Source organism: Pristiophorus japonicus, chromosome 4 (genome assembly GCF_044704955.1).
Source record: "Pristiophorus japonicus isolate sPriJap1 chromosome 4, sPriJap1.hap1, whole genome shotgun sequence".
Classification (NCBI taxonomy): Eukaryota; Metazoa; Chordata; class Chondrichthyes; family Pristiophoridae; genus Pristiophorus; species Pristiophorus japonicus.
This window is the reverse complement of record NC_091980.1, coordinates 108,200,970-108,217,758: the sequence shown is the minus strand read 5'-3', so window position 1 is coordinate 108,217,758 and position 16,789 is coordinate 108,200,970. Positions and strand designations below refer to the sequence as shown.

General features: G+C 46.1%; 1 protein-coding gene across 1 annotated transcript in view; it reads right to left on the bottom strand.

Moving 5' to 3' along the window:
* The window catches only part of unc5a (unc-5 netrin receptor A), a 712,676-nt gene that overhangs the window by 302,664 nt on the left and 393,223 nt on the right, over positions 1–16,789 (bottom strand). Inside the window, exon 3 of the mRNA XM_070877285.1 lies at positions 10,421–10,564. Within this exon, the coding sequence (XP_070733386.1) occupies positions 10,421–10,564 (144 nt within the window). The remainder of the gene's footprint in view (positions 1–10,420; positions 10,565–16,789) is intronic.

Genomic DNA, 16,789 nt, shown 5'->3' with positions numbered 1-16,789 from the left:
CAAATCTCGTTTCAACATGAAAAATCTCATTCCAATCCAGCTTCAGTGATCCCGACCAATTTCTACCTACTATGGCAGGTTTGTCTCCTGCCACTACTAAGAGAGGCAAGCTCTAAAACTGATCTTTGTATTTCATTGGTATGGTGATACATCCTACCACAGGGATTTGCTCTCCTGAGTAGCCTCGCAGCTCTATCTTTGGCTTCTCTTGTGGAAAATCACATAACTTGTCGAGATATAGCGATTCCAGTACTACGCTCATGGATGCACCAGTGTTTTTTCGCATGGGTATCCTGGTTCCTGCAACATGAACTTGGATGACGATTCTTCGTGAATTGTTTTTTAGGTATCCTTGTGCTCCTAATGACTTGTATCTCCAGACCCTCCTCATCCTATTTCTTCTCTTCAATGCAATGTAGTCTCTGGTGATTTCTACTTCTAGCATTGAACATCGGTTTACTCTTCAGTCGGCATGCCTTTGCAAGATGCCCAATTTTCTTGCAGAAGAAACACTCTGCCTTCACATACGGACAGCTTTGAGTGATGTGTTGTCCAAGGCATTGATGGCATGAATTCAATGCGCTGTTACCTTGGCCAGTTGCTGAGGCCTTGGGACCCAACTGCCTTTTACTTTTAACCGCAGGTGATTCACCTCGGTTCGCTGACGATTGGAAATGACACGAAATTGTCGGGAGTATTTGTCGGCCATATCCATTGACATAGCTGTCTGACAAGCTAAATCAAAAGTTAAGTTCAGGGTTGTCAACAATTTTCTTCTGATTTCTTCATTTCTCATCCCACAAACAAAGCTGTCACCTAATGCTCGGTTCTGAAAGTTTCCGAAATGACAGTGAATGGATAGCTTTTTTAAAGCTACACTGTACTCACTGATACTCTGGTCAATTAATTGATTTTGTATTCCAAAATGATAACTTCCAGCAAGTTCCAGGGGCTCAGGACTGCAGTGCAGTTCAAACTTGGAATCTCCGTCAGTGGCATGTTTTAAGGCTTTGCGGGAACAAGTATATTTTCAGGGTTTCTTCTACCTCGGGTCATGCTTCAGTCAAGAAAATAGCCCGTTTTCTTTCTAAAACCACCCAGTTACGTTTTTCATCATCGGGGACTTTGATGATATTGTATGTGGTGAAAAACATGTCCACATACGCTCCAAAAGTCTTCGGTCATAATGGAACTCATCGAAGCATCCTATTATTCCCATAGTCATGGCCATCTGGACTCTGGCAATGTTAGCAAGTGTGCTTGAAATTTACCTTGGATTTTTAGCTATGCTGCAAAACAAAGAACCTCTCATAGGGCCCAAGTTTCCACATGATTTGCGCCTGATTTTTAGGAGCAACTGGTGGAGAACGGACTATCTTAGAAATTGCAATTCTCCAGATTTTTTTTTCTGCAGTTCTAATCAGGTAGAACAGTTCTACATTGGAACAGAATTTTTTCTTCAAAAGGGGGCGTGTCCGGCCACTGACGCCTGATTTGAAAGTTTCCACAGTGAAAACGTACTCCAAACTAAAGTAGAATGGAGCAAGTGAAGATTTTTGTAGAACTGAAAAAACCTGTTCTACACATTAAAAAATCAGGCGCAGGTTACAAATTAGGCGTCCAGAACGAGGTTGGGGTGGGGATGGGGGGGAAGGGAAGTCATTAAATTCTATAATAAATCCTTATTTATACTTATACAAATAAATCCAACCTGAATAAACATTTATAAGCAAAGAAAAGATTAAATAAACCATCTTCCTACCTGTGTGAAAGTGCTTCAGGCAGGCCTTTCGGGACCGAAGGCTGAACAAGCCGGGCCCGAGACTTCAGGCAGAGCCCGTCCCCAGCACCAGATTTACAGGTAGGTGGCGTTGGGTTGGGTCGGGTCGGGGAGGTTCGGTTCGGTTCGGTTCAGTTCGGGTCGGGGGGGGGGGGGGAGAGGGAGAGAGAGAGAGAGAGGGAGGGAGAGAGAGGGAGGGAGAGAGAGAGAGAGGGGGGGGGGGAGAGAGAGAGGGAGAGAGAGAGAGAGGGATAGAGAGGGGGGGAGGGAGAGAGAGAGGGGGAGGGGGGGGAGGGAGAGAGAGAGAGAGAGGGGGGGAGGGAGAGAGAGAAAGAGGGGGAGAGGGGGGGAGGTCAGGTCGGATCCAGTCCGGGAGTGGGAGTCGGGTCGGGTCCAGTGGGGGGGGGTCGGGTCGGGGGGCGGGAGCACGGGTCGGGTTGGGTCCAGTCGGGGGGGCGGGGAGCGGGAACAGGAGCGCGGGTCGGTCGGGTCAGTCGGTGGGGGGGGGGGCGTGGGTGTCGGGTCTGGTCCGGAGCAAGGGGGGGCGGGGAGCGGGTGTCGGGTCTGGTCCGGAGGCAGGGGGGGAGCGGGTGTCGGGTCTGGTCCGGAGGCGGGGGGGGGGCGGGGAGCGTGTGTCGGGTCTGGTCCGGAGGCGGGGGGGGAGCGGGTGTCGGGTCTGGTCCGGAGGCGGGGGGGGGGGGCGGGGAGCGTGTGTCGGGTCTGGTCCGGAGGGAGGGGGGGGCGGGGAGCGGGTGTCGGGTCTGGTCCGGAGGCAGGGTGGGGGGGAGCGGGTGTCGGGTCTGGTCCGGAGGCGGGGGGGGGGGGCGGGGAGCGTGTGTCGGGTCTGGTCCGGAGGGAGGGGGGGGCGGGGAGCGGGTGTCGGGTCTGGTCCGGAGGCAGGGGGGTGGGGGGCGGGGAGCGAGTGTCGGGTCTGGTCCGGAGGGAGGGGGGGGCAGGGAGCGGGTGTCGGGTCTGGTCCGGAGGCAGGGTGGGGGGGAGCGGGTGTCGAGCCTGGTCCGGAGGCGGGGGGGGGGGGCGGGGAGCGTGTGTCGGGTCTGGTCCGGAGGGAGGGGGGGGCGGGGAGCGGGTGTCGGGTCTGGTCCGGAGGGAGGGGGGGGCGGGGAGCGGGTGTCGGGTCTGGTCCGGAGGCGGGGGGGGGGGGGGGGCGGGATGCGGGTGTTGGGTCTGGTCGGGAGGCAGGGGGGGCGGGGAGCGAGTGTCGGGTCTGGTCGGGGGGGGGGGGAAGCAGGAGCTGGCCGTGGGAGGAGCCTTATTCACGCAGCCCCAGTGAGGCCATTCAGCCAGGGCTAGGGGCTGCGTGCTTCGGGCCCCTCCCACACAGTTCGGAGCCTGGAGCTACTGCACTTGCGTGCCCACTGTAGCGCGCATGTGCAGAGTTCCCGGCACTGTTTTCAGCGCAGGGACCTGGCTCCGCCCCCCCACAGCTCGTGCTGGCTGCGCCGAGGGCCAGAGGACCTGCAAGTAGGTGGAGAATACCAAGGATTTTTTTAGGCGCACTTTGTGGCGTGAAACTTGGGCCCAAAATCTCTGTTGTTTGGCAGGAATCATCTGCCAACACAAATTTCAGCTAGGGAATGTGATTATCCTATCCTCATCGCCATGTGATATAATCTTTACGACATCACTAAGCACACTACACACAAGATGGCTCTGCAGAAAACTATTGTGACCTTGTCAGATGACCCATTTATTATTTACATCATTAGTTGCATTACCACAGTAGTCCACTAGGTGGAGTAGTACCACTAGAGGGAGCTCTATTACAGAGAGGAGTGAATGTGATTATTGTGTTGTTCTCACATAATTTGAGAAGAGACACATTAGAGTGGATGGCTCACGATGAAGAACAAACAGTCACTATGGACCAAATGAGTATCTTCTGTATCATAATTTTTATGATTTAATATGAAGTAGATCAAAAATATCAAGAAGGAAGGTCCAGTGGAAGAAAGTAATTTCTAGGAAAGGAGAAAAATTCAAACCCTTGAGGCTTTGCTCGGAGAAAAACATATTGGATCGATTTCCAAAAGAAATTTTGAAAATTTACTGGTATGCTTTATTGATTTAATGAATTATTCTATTTTTGGGTTATAAATATTATTTTGTGATGCAAGATTTTTAATTATAAGACTTTGTGAACCATCTTAAATAATGTTTTCCTGCCTTCACTAAATTTAGCCAAATATTAAGGTGAAATATGCACTGACTATATTTGGGAATATTTGGCCAATACATTCTTGCTGCATATGTTTAGTAAACAACGTGAAACATATTTTACAATCTAAATTCCATGCCGAAGAAGGTACAGAACATCGGAAATCAGAAGGCACAGTTTTATTTTCTCCTGTGGTAGATGAGAAATTGTCCTACTTATTGTCATAGAAATGTATTACATTATACATTTTTACATAAAAGCTTTGACGAATAGAGTAAGGCTAATTTTATTAGTACATAAATGGGGGACACTGCATCAGTATGCACAACCAATGGGCAAGCCTGCCTACCAGTAGTATGCAGTCATAAAATTGGCCCTGTGAGCAGGCAGGTAACATAGAAACATAGAAAATAGGTGCAGGAGTAAGCCATTCGGCCCTTCGAACCTGCACCGCCATTCCATGAGTTCATGGCTGAACATGCAACTTCAGTACCCCATTCCTGCTTTCTCGCCATACCCCTTAATCACCCTAGTAGTAAGGACTACATCTAACTCCTTTTTGAATATATTTAGTGAATTGGCCTCAACAACTTTTTGTGGCAGAGAATTCCACAGGTTCACCACTCTCTGGGTGAAGAAGTTTCTCCTCATCTCGGTCCTAAATGGCTTACCCCTTATCCTTAGACTGTGACCCCTGGTTCTGGACTTCCCCAACATTGGGAACATTCTTCCTGCATCTAACCTGTCTAAACCCATCAGAATTTTAAACGTTTCTATGAGGTCCCCTCTCATTCTTCTGAACTCCAGTGAATACAAGCCCAGTTGATCCAGTCTTTCTTGATATGTCAGTCCCGCCATCCCGGGAATCAGTCTGGTGAACCTTCGCTGCACTCCCTCAATAGCAAGAATGTCCTTCCTCAGGTTAGGAGACCAAAACTGTACACAATACTCCAGGTGTGGCCTCACCAAGGCCCTGTACAACTGTAGCAACACCTCCCTGCCCCGGTACTCAAATCCCCTCGCTATGAAGGCCAACATGCCATTTGCTTTCTTAACCGCCTGCTGTATCTGCATGCCAACCTTCAATGACTGATGTACCATGACACCCAGGTCTCGTTGCACCTCCCCTTTACCTAATCTGTCACCATTCAGATAATAGTCTGTCTCTCTGTTTTTACCACCAAAGTGGATAACCTCACATTTATCCACATTATACTTCATCTGCCATGCATTTGCCCACTCACCTAACCTATCCAAGTCACTCTGCAGCCTCATAGCATCCTCCTCGCAGCTCACACTGCCATTCAACTTAGTGTCATCCGCAAATTTGGAGATACTACATTTAATCCCCTCGTCCAAATCATTAATGTACAATGTAAACAGCTGGGGCCTCAGCACAGAACCTTGCGTTTGATGCGTTTATTGCAAACAGATTCTACATCTCACTCTGTCTGGAATATAGCTCTACTCACCTTTTGAAGGGACAAGGCTCAATATTTGGAAGCAAGTAATCCTATAGATTCTATGGAGACAAGCTGCTTGCTTTGGTTTGAAGTTAATCAATTACAATAAAGGAAATTGGAATCAGACATGAATGGATTTAAACCTAGCATCTATTATGAGGCTGTTAGGGAAAATACAATCAGTTTCCATTGTATCTTTTGTTTGAGTAACAAAGGGCTGTGGAACTTACACTCAAGTGACTGTATTTGCATAGTAACAGGATGTCCCATGATGTGTTTCGGGCGGGAAGGGTTGCAGAGAGGGGTTGATTGACAACTCCATAGCAAGGCAACAATATAAATTTGGCAAGACACTTACAATTCTTCAGATCATCTAAGTCCATTAAGATAGAAGCTGAAGATGTGATGGTTAGATGAAACCTCACATATAAGTTTATGTTACAGACATTGGTCCAGGCTTAGGATTGCTAAGATGATTGGAAAAATGTGACAATTTGCAAGTTAAAAGTTTTATAATCAGCTGAAATATGCTGTTTTGATTTACCACTACTGTCTACTTTTTACTTTTAATAAACTTGATTTATAATTTATGACCCAAGTCACTTGAGCTGATCGAGTATTTATTGTTCTGCTATTCAAAGTTTAGGAGAACATGAGAGGGCTTGTGTCAATTCAGTGAGCTGATTACAGCAACAGTTTCTGTTTAACCACTGGGCAATAATACATTAACAGGTATTGAACACAGAAACTCATACTCCAGTTTGTAAAGAGCCAGTACTCACTTGTGGTAAGCATGAGAGAAATGAAGCATTAAAAATATAGGCCAAGTGTTTCTGCTTTGTGTACAATCAGTGATCCGGGTGCAAATTGCAAAATGCACTCAAAATTGCTTTAGTTTTAAGAATTCTTTTGTCTTATATTTCCGTTCAAACTCATTTGCATATCGCCGAAAGTAAAATCTTCCATGAACCAGTGCAATCGGGCAGATATGTAGAACGTATTTTGTTTTTAAAATTTGCATTCAAAATATTTTTTGATAAGTAGATAACCTCGTTCAGTTTTATTAATACAGCTAAAATGAGTATCACAAAAATAAGCATTTATAATCAGAGCCTCTAGTTGATCACCTGTGAGTAAGCCAATTTTAAATAACTGACAATCACTTTAAAATCCTGAACAGAACATTGGTCAATAGTGGTCAGATTCTTAGCAAATTAAAGAAAACATAAAAGCTTTTAAAAGCTGCCTATTACTGTCCTTGTGCCTAAAAGAACCAACTTATTTTTAAGAGCCTCCTTGATTGTCCGCAAACAGGTGCAATTAGTGGAAACTCGCCATGGTGATTAATTTGATCTGTGGGCATGGCCAGTTTTGTGGGCATAGCCAGTTTCCAGCGTGATCTTTTTAAACAAGCACAAAAGATCGCAGAAACTCGATTCCCGCTGGATGTCATTTGCGCTGGAAATTCCTCGAACTTTTGCATTGGTTTGGCCGATTCCGGCCTAATTGTGCAAAAAAAAACAGCGCAACCCAGCAGAAAGGGTACAGTAGCATAGTGGCTATGCTATTGGACTAGTAATCCAGAGACCTGGACAAATAATCCAGAGATGCGAGTTCAAATCCCAGCTCGGGGAATTGAAATTCAGTGAATTTAAAATAGCTAGTAATGGTAACCATGAAACTACTGGATTGTCATAAAAACCCATCTGGTTCACTAATGTGAGGGAAGGAAAACTGCCGTCCTTACCCGGTCTGGCCTACATGTAACTCCTAACTATAACATATGTAACTCTTAATGGCCCAGCAAGCCACTCAGTTGTACCAAACCACGACGTCAAAGATAGCATTGTGGGAGTAACTTCGCCACAGGACTGCAGCGGTTCAAGAAGGTGGCTCACCACCACCACCTTCTCAAGGGTAATTAGGAATGGGCAATAAATTCTGGCTTAACCAGCAATACCCATGTCCTGCAAACAAATTTTTAAAAACTCCTGCCTATCATACTTACTTGAACTTCTCTAAATATTCTTCCATACATTTATGAAATGTATTTTAAAAGGCAGCAAAAAACAATTTCCATTTAAATAGCACCTTATCATATGCCGAGGAAAACCCCAAATCCTTCACACACATTAAAAAACTTTGGGCTAGAAATTGCATAGCGCCCCGTTTGGCACGATAACTTTTCAGGGAGCGCGAAAGTATCGCCAGATCAAGCAGCTTTACAGCTGACGGGAACTTCCGCTTTAGCACTCCAAGCGAGAAATGGAGCACTAAATCAAGCGCTACCACGTCCCTTGGAGTGCTAAAGGGAGTGAGAGGGGCGGTATCGGCAGAGGGCTGAGCAATGTTCAGTCTTCTTCTAAGGCAGTCCCTTGGAGTTGAGGATAACTTGCTTTCAGATTAAAAATGAGTTCTCAGGTGACTGAAGAGTCCAATGTGAGACCCACAATTTCTGTCACAGGTGAGGCAGACGGTGGTTTAAGGAATGGGTGGGTGGGGTGCCTGGGTTGTTGCACGCTCCTTCCGCTGTCAACGCTTGGCTTCAGCTTGCTCTCGGCGATTGGACTCGACATGCTCAGCATCTTCCCGGATGCTCTTCCTTCACTTTGAGCGGTCTTGGGCCAGGGATTCCCAGGTGTTGGTGGGGATGTTGCACTTTTTCAAAGAGGCTTTGAGGGTGTCCTTGAAGTGTTTCCTCTGCCCGGCGCGGCCCTGGAAAACGTGGACCATTTCCCATACCTCGGGAGCCTCTTATCAACAAGAGCAGACATTGACGACGAGATTCAACACTGCCTCCAGTCTGCCAGTGCAGCCTTCGGCCGCCTGAGGAAAAGAGTGTTTGAAGACCAGGCCTTCAAATCTGTCACTGGCTGCAGTAATACCCGCCCTCCTGTATGGCTCAGAGACATGGACCATGTACAGTAGACACCTCAAGTCGCTGGAGAAATACCACCAACGATGTCTCTGCAAGATCCTACAAATCCCCTGGAAGGACAGATGCACCAACGTTAGACCAGGCCAACATCCCCAGCATTGAAGCACTGACCACACTTGATCAGCTCCGCTGGGCAGGCCACATTGTTTGCATGCCAGACACGAGACTCCCAAAGCAAGCGCTCTACTCGGAACTCCTTCATGGCAAACGAGTCAAAGGTGGGCAAAGCAAATGTTACAAGGATACCTTCAAGCCTCCCTGATAAAGTGCAACATTTCCACTGACACTTGGGAGTCCCTGGCCAAAGACTGCCCTAAGTGGAGGAAGTGCATCTGGGAGGGCGCTAAGCACCTTGAGTCTCATTGCCGAGAGCATGCAGAAATCGCAGGCAGCGGAAAGAGCGAGCAGCAAACCTGTCCCACCCACCCTTTCCCTCAACGACTATCTGTCCCACCTGTGACAGGGACTGTGGTTCTTGTATTGGACTGTTCAGCCACCTCAGGACTCATTTTTAGAGTGGAAGCAAGTCTTCCTCGATTCTGAGGGACTGCCTATGATGATTCCGCTGCTCCTGAGGCTCACTTTCCATGTTGAAACTCTGAGTAGAGTGCTTGCTTTGGGAATCTCATGTCAGGCATGTGGACGAAGTGGCCCGCCCAACGGAGCTGGTCGAGCATGGTCAATGCTTCGATGCTGGGGATGTGGGCCTGAGCGAGAACACTGACGTTGGTGTACTTATCTTGCCAGTGGATTTGCAGGATCTTGCAGAGGCAGCGTGGTACTTCTCCAGCATTTGGAGATGAGCCATATAGGAGGGCGGGTATCACTACTACCCTGTAATCCATAAGCTTAGTGCCGGGTTTGAGGTCCTGGTCTTCAAACACTCTCTTCCTCAGTCGACCAAAGGCTGCACTGGCACACTGAAGGCGGTGTTGAGCCTCATCGTCGATGTCTGCCTTTGTTGACGGTAGGCTCCCGAGGTATGGAAAATAGTCCACATTGTCTAAGGCCTCGTCATGGATTTTGATAACCAGGGGGCAGTACTGTTGGCGGGGGCAGGTTGGTACAGGACCAGTGCAGTGGTGCCGTCTCAACAGGCTCCTTCTCTCCCTTAAAGGGAAGGATCAATGTTGTGGGTGAATGAGTTTTTAATGCTGTCTGTTTTGAGCCACAGCACCTCAGCTATGTGCAGAGCAGCCCCAAGCACTCTAAGAGAGTGCAGGGCTGATCAATTGTGGGAGCAAAGGAAATCAGGAGGCACCAGACTGGGGAGATAAATAAATTTGGCCCTACCTGACCACTACTGCCTTTAATTAGAACTCAAGCAGCCAGACAAGGTGACAATGCCTCCTGCAGCTGCCGTTGTTGATACCCGGTGACGGGGCAGGAGTGAAGATTGCATCTGGGGTGATGACGGGGTGCTTCGCACCGGATGATGTCACGATCTCCGGGGCACATAAGAGTGAGGCAGCAATTGTTAGCACCGGCACAAAACGGCCAGGGAAGTTTGCGGGCATCAGTGATTTCGCCACGCCTGGTCGGTAACCCTTTCGCGCCTTGTTATCACCACCCACAGGCGCTAATGGGAGGTGCAAACCAGGCCAATTTCTCACCCTTTAAAATTGCGATCACTGTTGTTATCTAGGCAAATACAGCAGCTAATTTACATACAGCAAGATCCCAACAGCAGCAAATAAAATGAATGGCGATGTTGTTTGAGGGAAAAATGTTGGCCAGAACACTAGAAGACTTCCTGGTATTCAAATCATTCCATAAGATTATTTGCATCCATCTGAATAGCAGGAGGGACCTTGGTTTAATATTTCATCCAAAAAATGGCATCTCTAATAATGTAAACTCCATAAGTACAACATTGAAGTGTAAAGCTATATTATGTGCTCAGATCCTAGAGTGGGTCTTAATCCAACAACTTTCTGACATAGGCAAGAGTGCTACCAACTGGGCCAAGCTGAAATCTTTGCAAAAAATACAATTATTAATTACAGCAATCTTAATTAATACTGACATAAAAGTTGTACATGCAGTAATGTTTGGGTACTCACATGCAATGCGGACAAAGGCCTTTTGGCTTTTAGTAGTGCCTGACGTACTCCATGCCACACACTGGCACCAGTATTCTTCCAAGCCAAACATCTTCTCTACTTGCTGTCGTGAAATATCAGTTCTAACCTGTAGTACCATGAGCCCTGTAGGTAGCAACAATGGTATTAGTAATGCCTCAACACATCAGTTCTAACCTGCTTTTCATTGAACCATGTAAATCGCAACAATGGGTTAAGCATAGCTTCAACTGCAGTTATACATTGCCCATCAAACGGAGAATTTTCATGTAAAATCTACAGTTTCAGTTAAATATCTGCATATCATCAGATGGGTTTTACGTGCCAGAACGGTTTTTAAGTCAGAATTTTTTTTTTTTTAATTCTCTCGCATTTTGGGTGACATTGACAAGGCCATATTTATTGCCTAGCCCTAGTTGCTCTGAGAAGGGCCTTCTCCATAACACGCTGCAATATTTGTGGTCATGGTGCTCCCATAGTGGTTTAGATGGGAAATTCCAATACATTAATCCAGTGATGATGAAAGAAGGGGGTAAATTTACAAGACAGAATGATATGTGACTTGGAGGGAATCATGCAGGTGGTGGTGTTCCATGCTGTTACTGTACTTGCCCTTCTCAACAATAGAGGTTTCATGGCTGAGGGGTGCTGTTGAAGTATAATTTTTCAGGCCATGTTTTTAAAAGACATTTAAATCATGACCTTTTCGGGAAATACCAGTAATACATATAAATATCCTGCTTCAGTTTTGTTTATTTTTACTTTGCATGACCTACTGATGTGGAACAGAAGGGGAGAGCATGGCCTTGCTAATGCAAGACTATTATATGAACAGGTACAGGTTGAACCTCCCTTATCCGGAACTCCCTTATTCTGAACCACCCCTCATCCGGAACCATTCCCAGCCACCAGGTGGCACATGCGCAGAACTCCAACATGAACAAATTGAAGTCCTTCCTCGCTGCCGACTCCCACAATCGCTGGCCTGATCCGTGATCCACCCACCCGCCCCCATGATCTCTCTGCTGCAGTCCCAGCCCCTTGTCCCCTTGCTCAGTACCTGTACCATCCAATTTAACGTGACCACCCCTCGTCCGGAAAAATCCCTGATCCGGAACAGGCCAGGTCTCGAGGATTCCAGATAAGGGAGGTTCAACCTATATTTTTGTTTTTAATAAGTTACAGCTAATCACTGAACTAGAAATTTGAACTAAGATAGATTAGTTTTTAATTGGCTGCGTGGAGCCAACTGGACAAATACAAAAATGGTCCAGCTCCATACAGTTGATCATGTCCTGTAAATGAATAATTAGTAAATTAATTTTACTCTTTGTCTATTCACACATAAATCAAAACCTGATCCTGGCATTTTTAACTGAGTCGTTATTAAAATGTAAAGGAATAATAATGAAAACACGTATTTCCAAGGAGGTACACATGTATATGCATTAAGAGAATTAACACGTTAACACAATAGATCTCAACAACATGAATTAAATGATAACTGTCCAAGATTCCTAACTCCTGATTGATAATGCCGATGTCTCAATTTTCAGTTGAAGACAACTTTCTATAAATGAAGAACACCTGTAAAACATCATTACCAGTTTCTGACCCTGGCGCCAAGTATACCCACTCTCCAGTTCCACAACATTCAACAACCATTCTGTTAAATTGTGGAGAAGAAAGCAAAACATGTGGGAACAGCAGACACCTACGTGAAAGGTTTCTAACCAATGCTATGTCAAGCTCAGAAATGCTATGTAGTTGCTGATACACTGGTGAATTCACTGACCTTAGATCAATGTATAGATTATTTGAACATAGGGCAAACTAAAAGTTTCGTTCTGTTCCTTCCTTATAATCAAATGTGATGGAATCTTAATGCGGTCCACAGGCTTCAGAACAATTCATTGCTTTTGTCTTTTTAGTTTAAGTTACAGAAAGGTACTGTTTTCTTAATTTAAATAAATCATCCTGCTACTCCAGACTATTCTACACTTTTGAAGAGATTTTTAACAGGTGTCTGGAATACGTCCTCTCAAATGAGTTGATTTATTGAATTTTTGACAAGAGAATTGAAAGTTGTATTTGGATTACCTTCCTTCAGTGCCCTTTTGTTTGCCAGATCTGCTAAGCTAACAGCATACAGTTCTAGAAGGAAGCCTCTCAAAATAATAGCATGTACCTCTTAGTACTGTTAGTATGAAATGATAGCCTAGGAGTTCCCTAGACAAAATGACCACTGCTCCCACCACCACAAATCATGTTACAAAACTATTGGATTGTACAAAAACTATAATTAGATAGAAATACTGGATTTCTGGTTGCACATTAGACTGTAATTGAGCACATAGATCACTTGTTTGAAGGATGAGTCCTTCAATCTTATCCTTTGATCATCTTCCCCGAACTTTACTAATTGCTGTTAAAGGAGTAAAAAATGGTTTCTGTGACATAAATCACTCAAAATAAATAAAGCAGGATTCAACATAATGGTGTGCTTCCTGCTGACAGGATTCTTGTTGACATCCCAACAATGCTTGTGTAGGTTTAGCAACTGGATAGACTGGAACCCATTTATGGTGAGTCCGTTGCTTAAGAAAATTACTCATGTAAGCAGGGGCAGATTGGACATATAGGAAATTAGGATATTTCACGAGTTCCCCTGTGAATGGTTCCGTAGCAGTCACCCTTTTCCCATGAAAATCCTGAAGGATCCTGCACTTTTTCGGGGCAGCCAGTCCACCCTTGCATGTAAGCATAGAAATTGGTGTTGGAGTAAAGTATTCTTAGGTGGCAATTCAGCATTACTGGCCAACAATTTGAGGAATTCATCATTTCACCCAATTCCAACTTGGTTTGCACGTTAGGAAATTATTGTTGCATTGTTGAGTTCTTTAATACACTACAATGCTCATACTGAGTGTTAGCATTGTTGTGCTCATTAATTCCAGGCTGCCTGTTTGTTAATTAGGCAGCCTACAAAATTCTAATCTTCATGCATTGCATTGTGATGTACTAATTCCAATTATATGAAATAAATGTTTTAGTTGAGTCAGATTCTTGCATCGCAGGATTCAGAATGGAACTGCTACAATTTAAACAGACAGAAGGATTACTAGAATGGGGATTTCAGTGCTGCCTTGGCACTTGAGTTCGTAGAACAGGATGAGCAAAAGCACAGGATGGCTGCTTGAGATGTCAGATGCCACCAGAGAGGTACTGTCTGGGCTTGTTATGCCACCCATTGCATCTGGAGACCCAGGTATACCAACCTCTGGAGGCTTGAATTTAGAAGGGAGCCAATTAAAGAGCTGTGCCATCAGTTTCAGGGTGACCTGGAAAACATTTTGAACATGAGTATTTCAGTCGAGGATATGGCTCAGACAGCTGGAGAAATTACATGGGCATTGAAGGAGGAAGAAAAGACGAGCACACAATCTTCTGTGAGACTAGTGGTTGTAACCCAATATGGCTAACGAGAATCCTGGGAGGATGTTTCAATGGGTTTGCAGTGTAGTCATGTGGGTGGGTGCAAATCACACCCTGCTCAGTACCCAATAATGGGAAGAGAATATAGCTAGAGATGTCTTTGCACCAGCAGATGATGTCTGCTATTGGTAGGGAGGAATTTGAACCAAGAACCCCTGGTTAAAAAGCTAACACCTTCATACAAATCTCGCATTCTCAACCATCCAGAATCCCAACGATATGTGCTCTTTTTGGTGCATTTTATGATACATATATCATATGCTTCATATATTGGGAAGATTAATGCTCACTTCATCAGAAATTAGCAACATTCAAAACAGTGTAATGAATGCTAGAGAATTCTGATGCTGATTCATAGCGAGATCAGTCACATTTAGTGCAACACCTGAAAAATGTCATATCTTTTCACGCAGGCAAGTAACATCATACCATACCAAAGATTACTGCAAATTCTTAAAGCAAAATTTCAAGGTCTGATTGTTCTGATACAGTCCTTCTATATTATACTGTACAATTATAGGTTTTATCAAGGATAAATAACGAATATGAAAACTGGAAACATTAAGGCCCCAAGTTTCGGCCCGCACCGAAAACGGTGCACCTCCGAGCTGGACGCCTGTTCTTCGCGCCTAAAAGTGCGCTAGAAAAAAACTTCGATATTCTCCGGCTCCTCGGAGCTCGATCTTTGCTTGGCGCGGCGCGCTCTTCACAGCGGGGGGTGGAGCCAAACATTCGCGCCGATTCTGTAAGTAGTGGGGGGGCGGGTCCAATTTAAATAAGCCAACGTGGTGCCGGCAACCCTGCACGTGCGCGTTAGAGCGTGCGCGCACGCGCAGTGTCAAACAAACATTGGCACTCGGCCATTTTTAAAAGGACTGGAGAAAAAGTGAAGATTTGTCTCTTGGACCCCTGCAAAGGCTTGTAATTTAATTTGTGTGATATTTCTGTGTGTGAGGGAGTGCTTTTAGCAGCACTGTTGAATAAATCACCTGCTGAAATCAGTGAGTTCAGCTTTTCACTGCTAAACTTGCAGAACCGGTGCTGCAATGGTGCATGCAAATTAAGGACTGTGTGTTTTGAGAAATAAGAGTGCCAATTCAACTTTGCAATGGATCAACATCCACCAAGAACAAAGAATTTCTTGCATGAGGAAGTAGAGATATTAGTCAACATAATTGAGCAGAGGTGGCAGGAGCTAGATACCAGCAACAGAGGTCGCATAAAAGTGCCACCAAAAGAAATGAAGAAACGCTGGAACCAAGTTGCAAAAGATTACTGTACAGTGGTGCATATCATGAGATCTGGAAGCCAGTGTAAAAAGAAATGGCACAACCTTGGTCAAGTAGTTAGTGCAAGTAATATTTCCCATTTTTACTTTAATCGTAATTGTAACCTGGCTATCTGTATGTCCCACCTTGCAGACTGACACACTCTGTAAAAAGTTATATTTTACTCTTTGCAGAAGAAATTGGCCCACAACAAAAGGGAGGCAACTCGAACAGGAGGAGGTGTGCCCAATCTGCATCCACTGACACCCTTGGAACAAAGGGTAGCTGCTATGATGAGTCGTACATGGAGAAAAGCAATCGGTACAGCACAAGCTGGGCCCACACGCGAGGAAGAGGGTAAGTCCTGAAAATGCATCGTGGCCCTTTAAATCAACCTGCTGCCTAACCTGCTATGTGTGAGAGTACTCATGTCACCCATCTGGCCCCCTCCCTTGCTGTTAAGCATTTCACTGTTCTGATGTATTTTGCAGAACATGATGATGCTGATGATGATGATGACGATGCTGCTGCTGCCAACCCTGAGGATCCTGAGGGTACAGAACAAGAACCAGTACAACCAGCTGCGGACGAACTAGACTGGATGATGGCAGCGATGACTGAAATGTCTGCAGGGGAGAGCTTCCAATTTAATGTTTATAAGCCTCCGTCAAGGGGCATCAGAGTTTCAACCCCTAGCATAGTTCTTGGTTCCACCTTCCATGGTTTCGCTTCCGATGTTGCAGGTCCCAGTGGTGCTGCTAGTATCATGCAGCATTCTACAGTCAGTGCACTACCGTCCGAGCCTGCGCCTTCCTCTCGCATAGGTTCTGGTGCCACCTACTATGGTTTTGATTCCGACGCTTTGGGTCCCAGTGTTGCTGCTGATATCATGGAGCAGTTTACACCCATTCGTCCAACATCCCAGCCCACGGCTCGCACTCGAGTGCTGTCGTCTGGAACACCGAGCACCCCAACATCCTAGCCCAAGCCTCTCTCTCTTGTTCTGCCGTCTGCAACACAGAGCGTCCTACCGTTCCAGCTCGAGCCTCTCCCTCTAGTTCTGCCGTCTGCAACACAGAGCATCCCACCATTCCAGCCTGAGCCTCTCCCTCCAGTTCAGCCGTCTGGAACACAGAGCGTCCCACAGTCCGTGCCCTTGCCTCCCAGTGTAGTGCTGCCACAAGGCAGACCCAGGCAGAGGAGGAGGAGATTGGAGACACGCTCTCCTGAGATGCAGCGTGCAACAGATGCGACTCAGGTTGTGGCATTGAGTATGGAGACCAATGAGCTTACCCGATCACTCATCGGTAGCGTCAGTGCAGTAGGTGAAGAGTTGACAGTCCTGACGGGAGAAATAGCAGTAATGACACGGGAACTTAGGGAGGGAATATCCGAGGGAGTGCAATCGACGGCACAGGCCATCAGGGAGGGCATGCAAGTGTCGGCACAGGCCGTCAGGGAGGGCATGCAAGTGTCAGCACAGGCCGTCAGGGAGGGCCTGGTTGAGGTAGCTGCTGCAATAAGGGCACACAGCCCAGTCAATCAAATAACACCCCAATGAGGAAGTGAACATTCACTGAGATGTGGA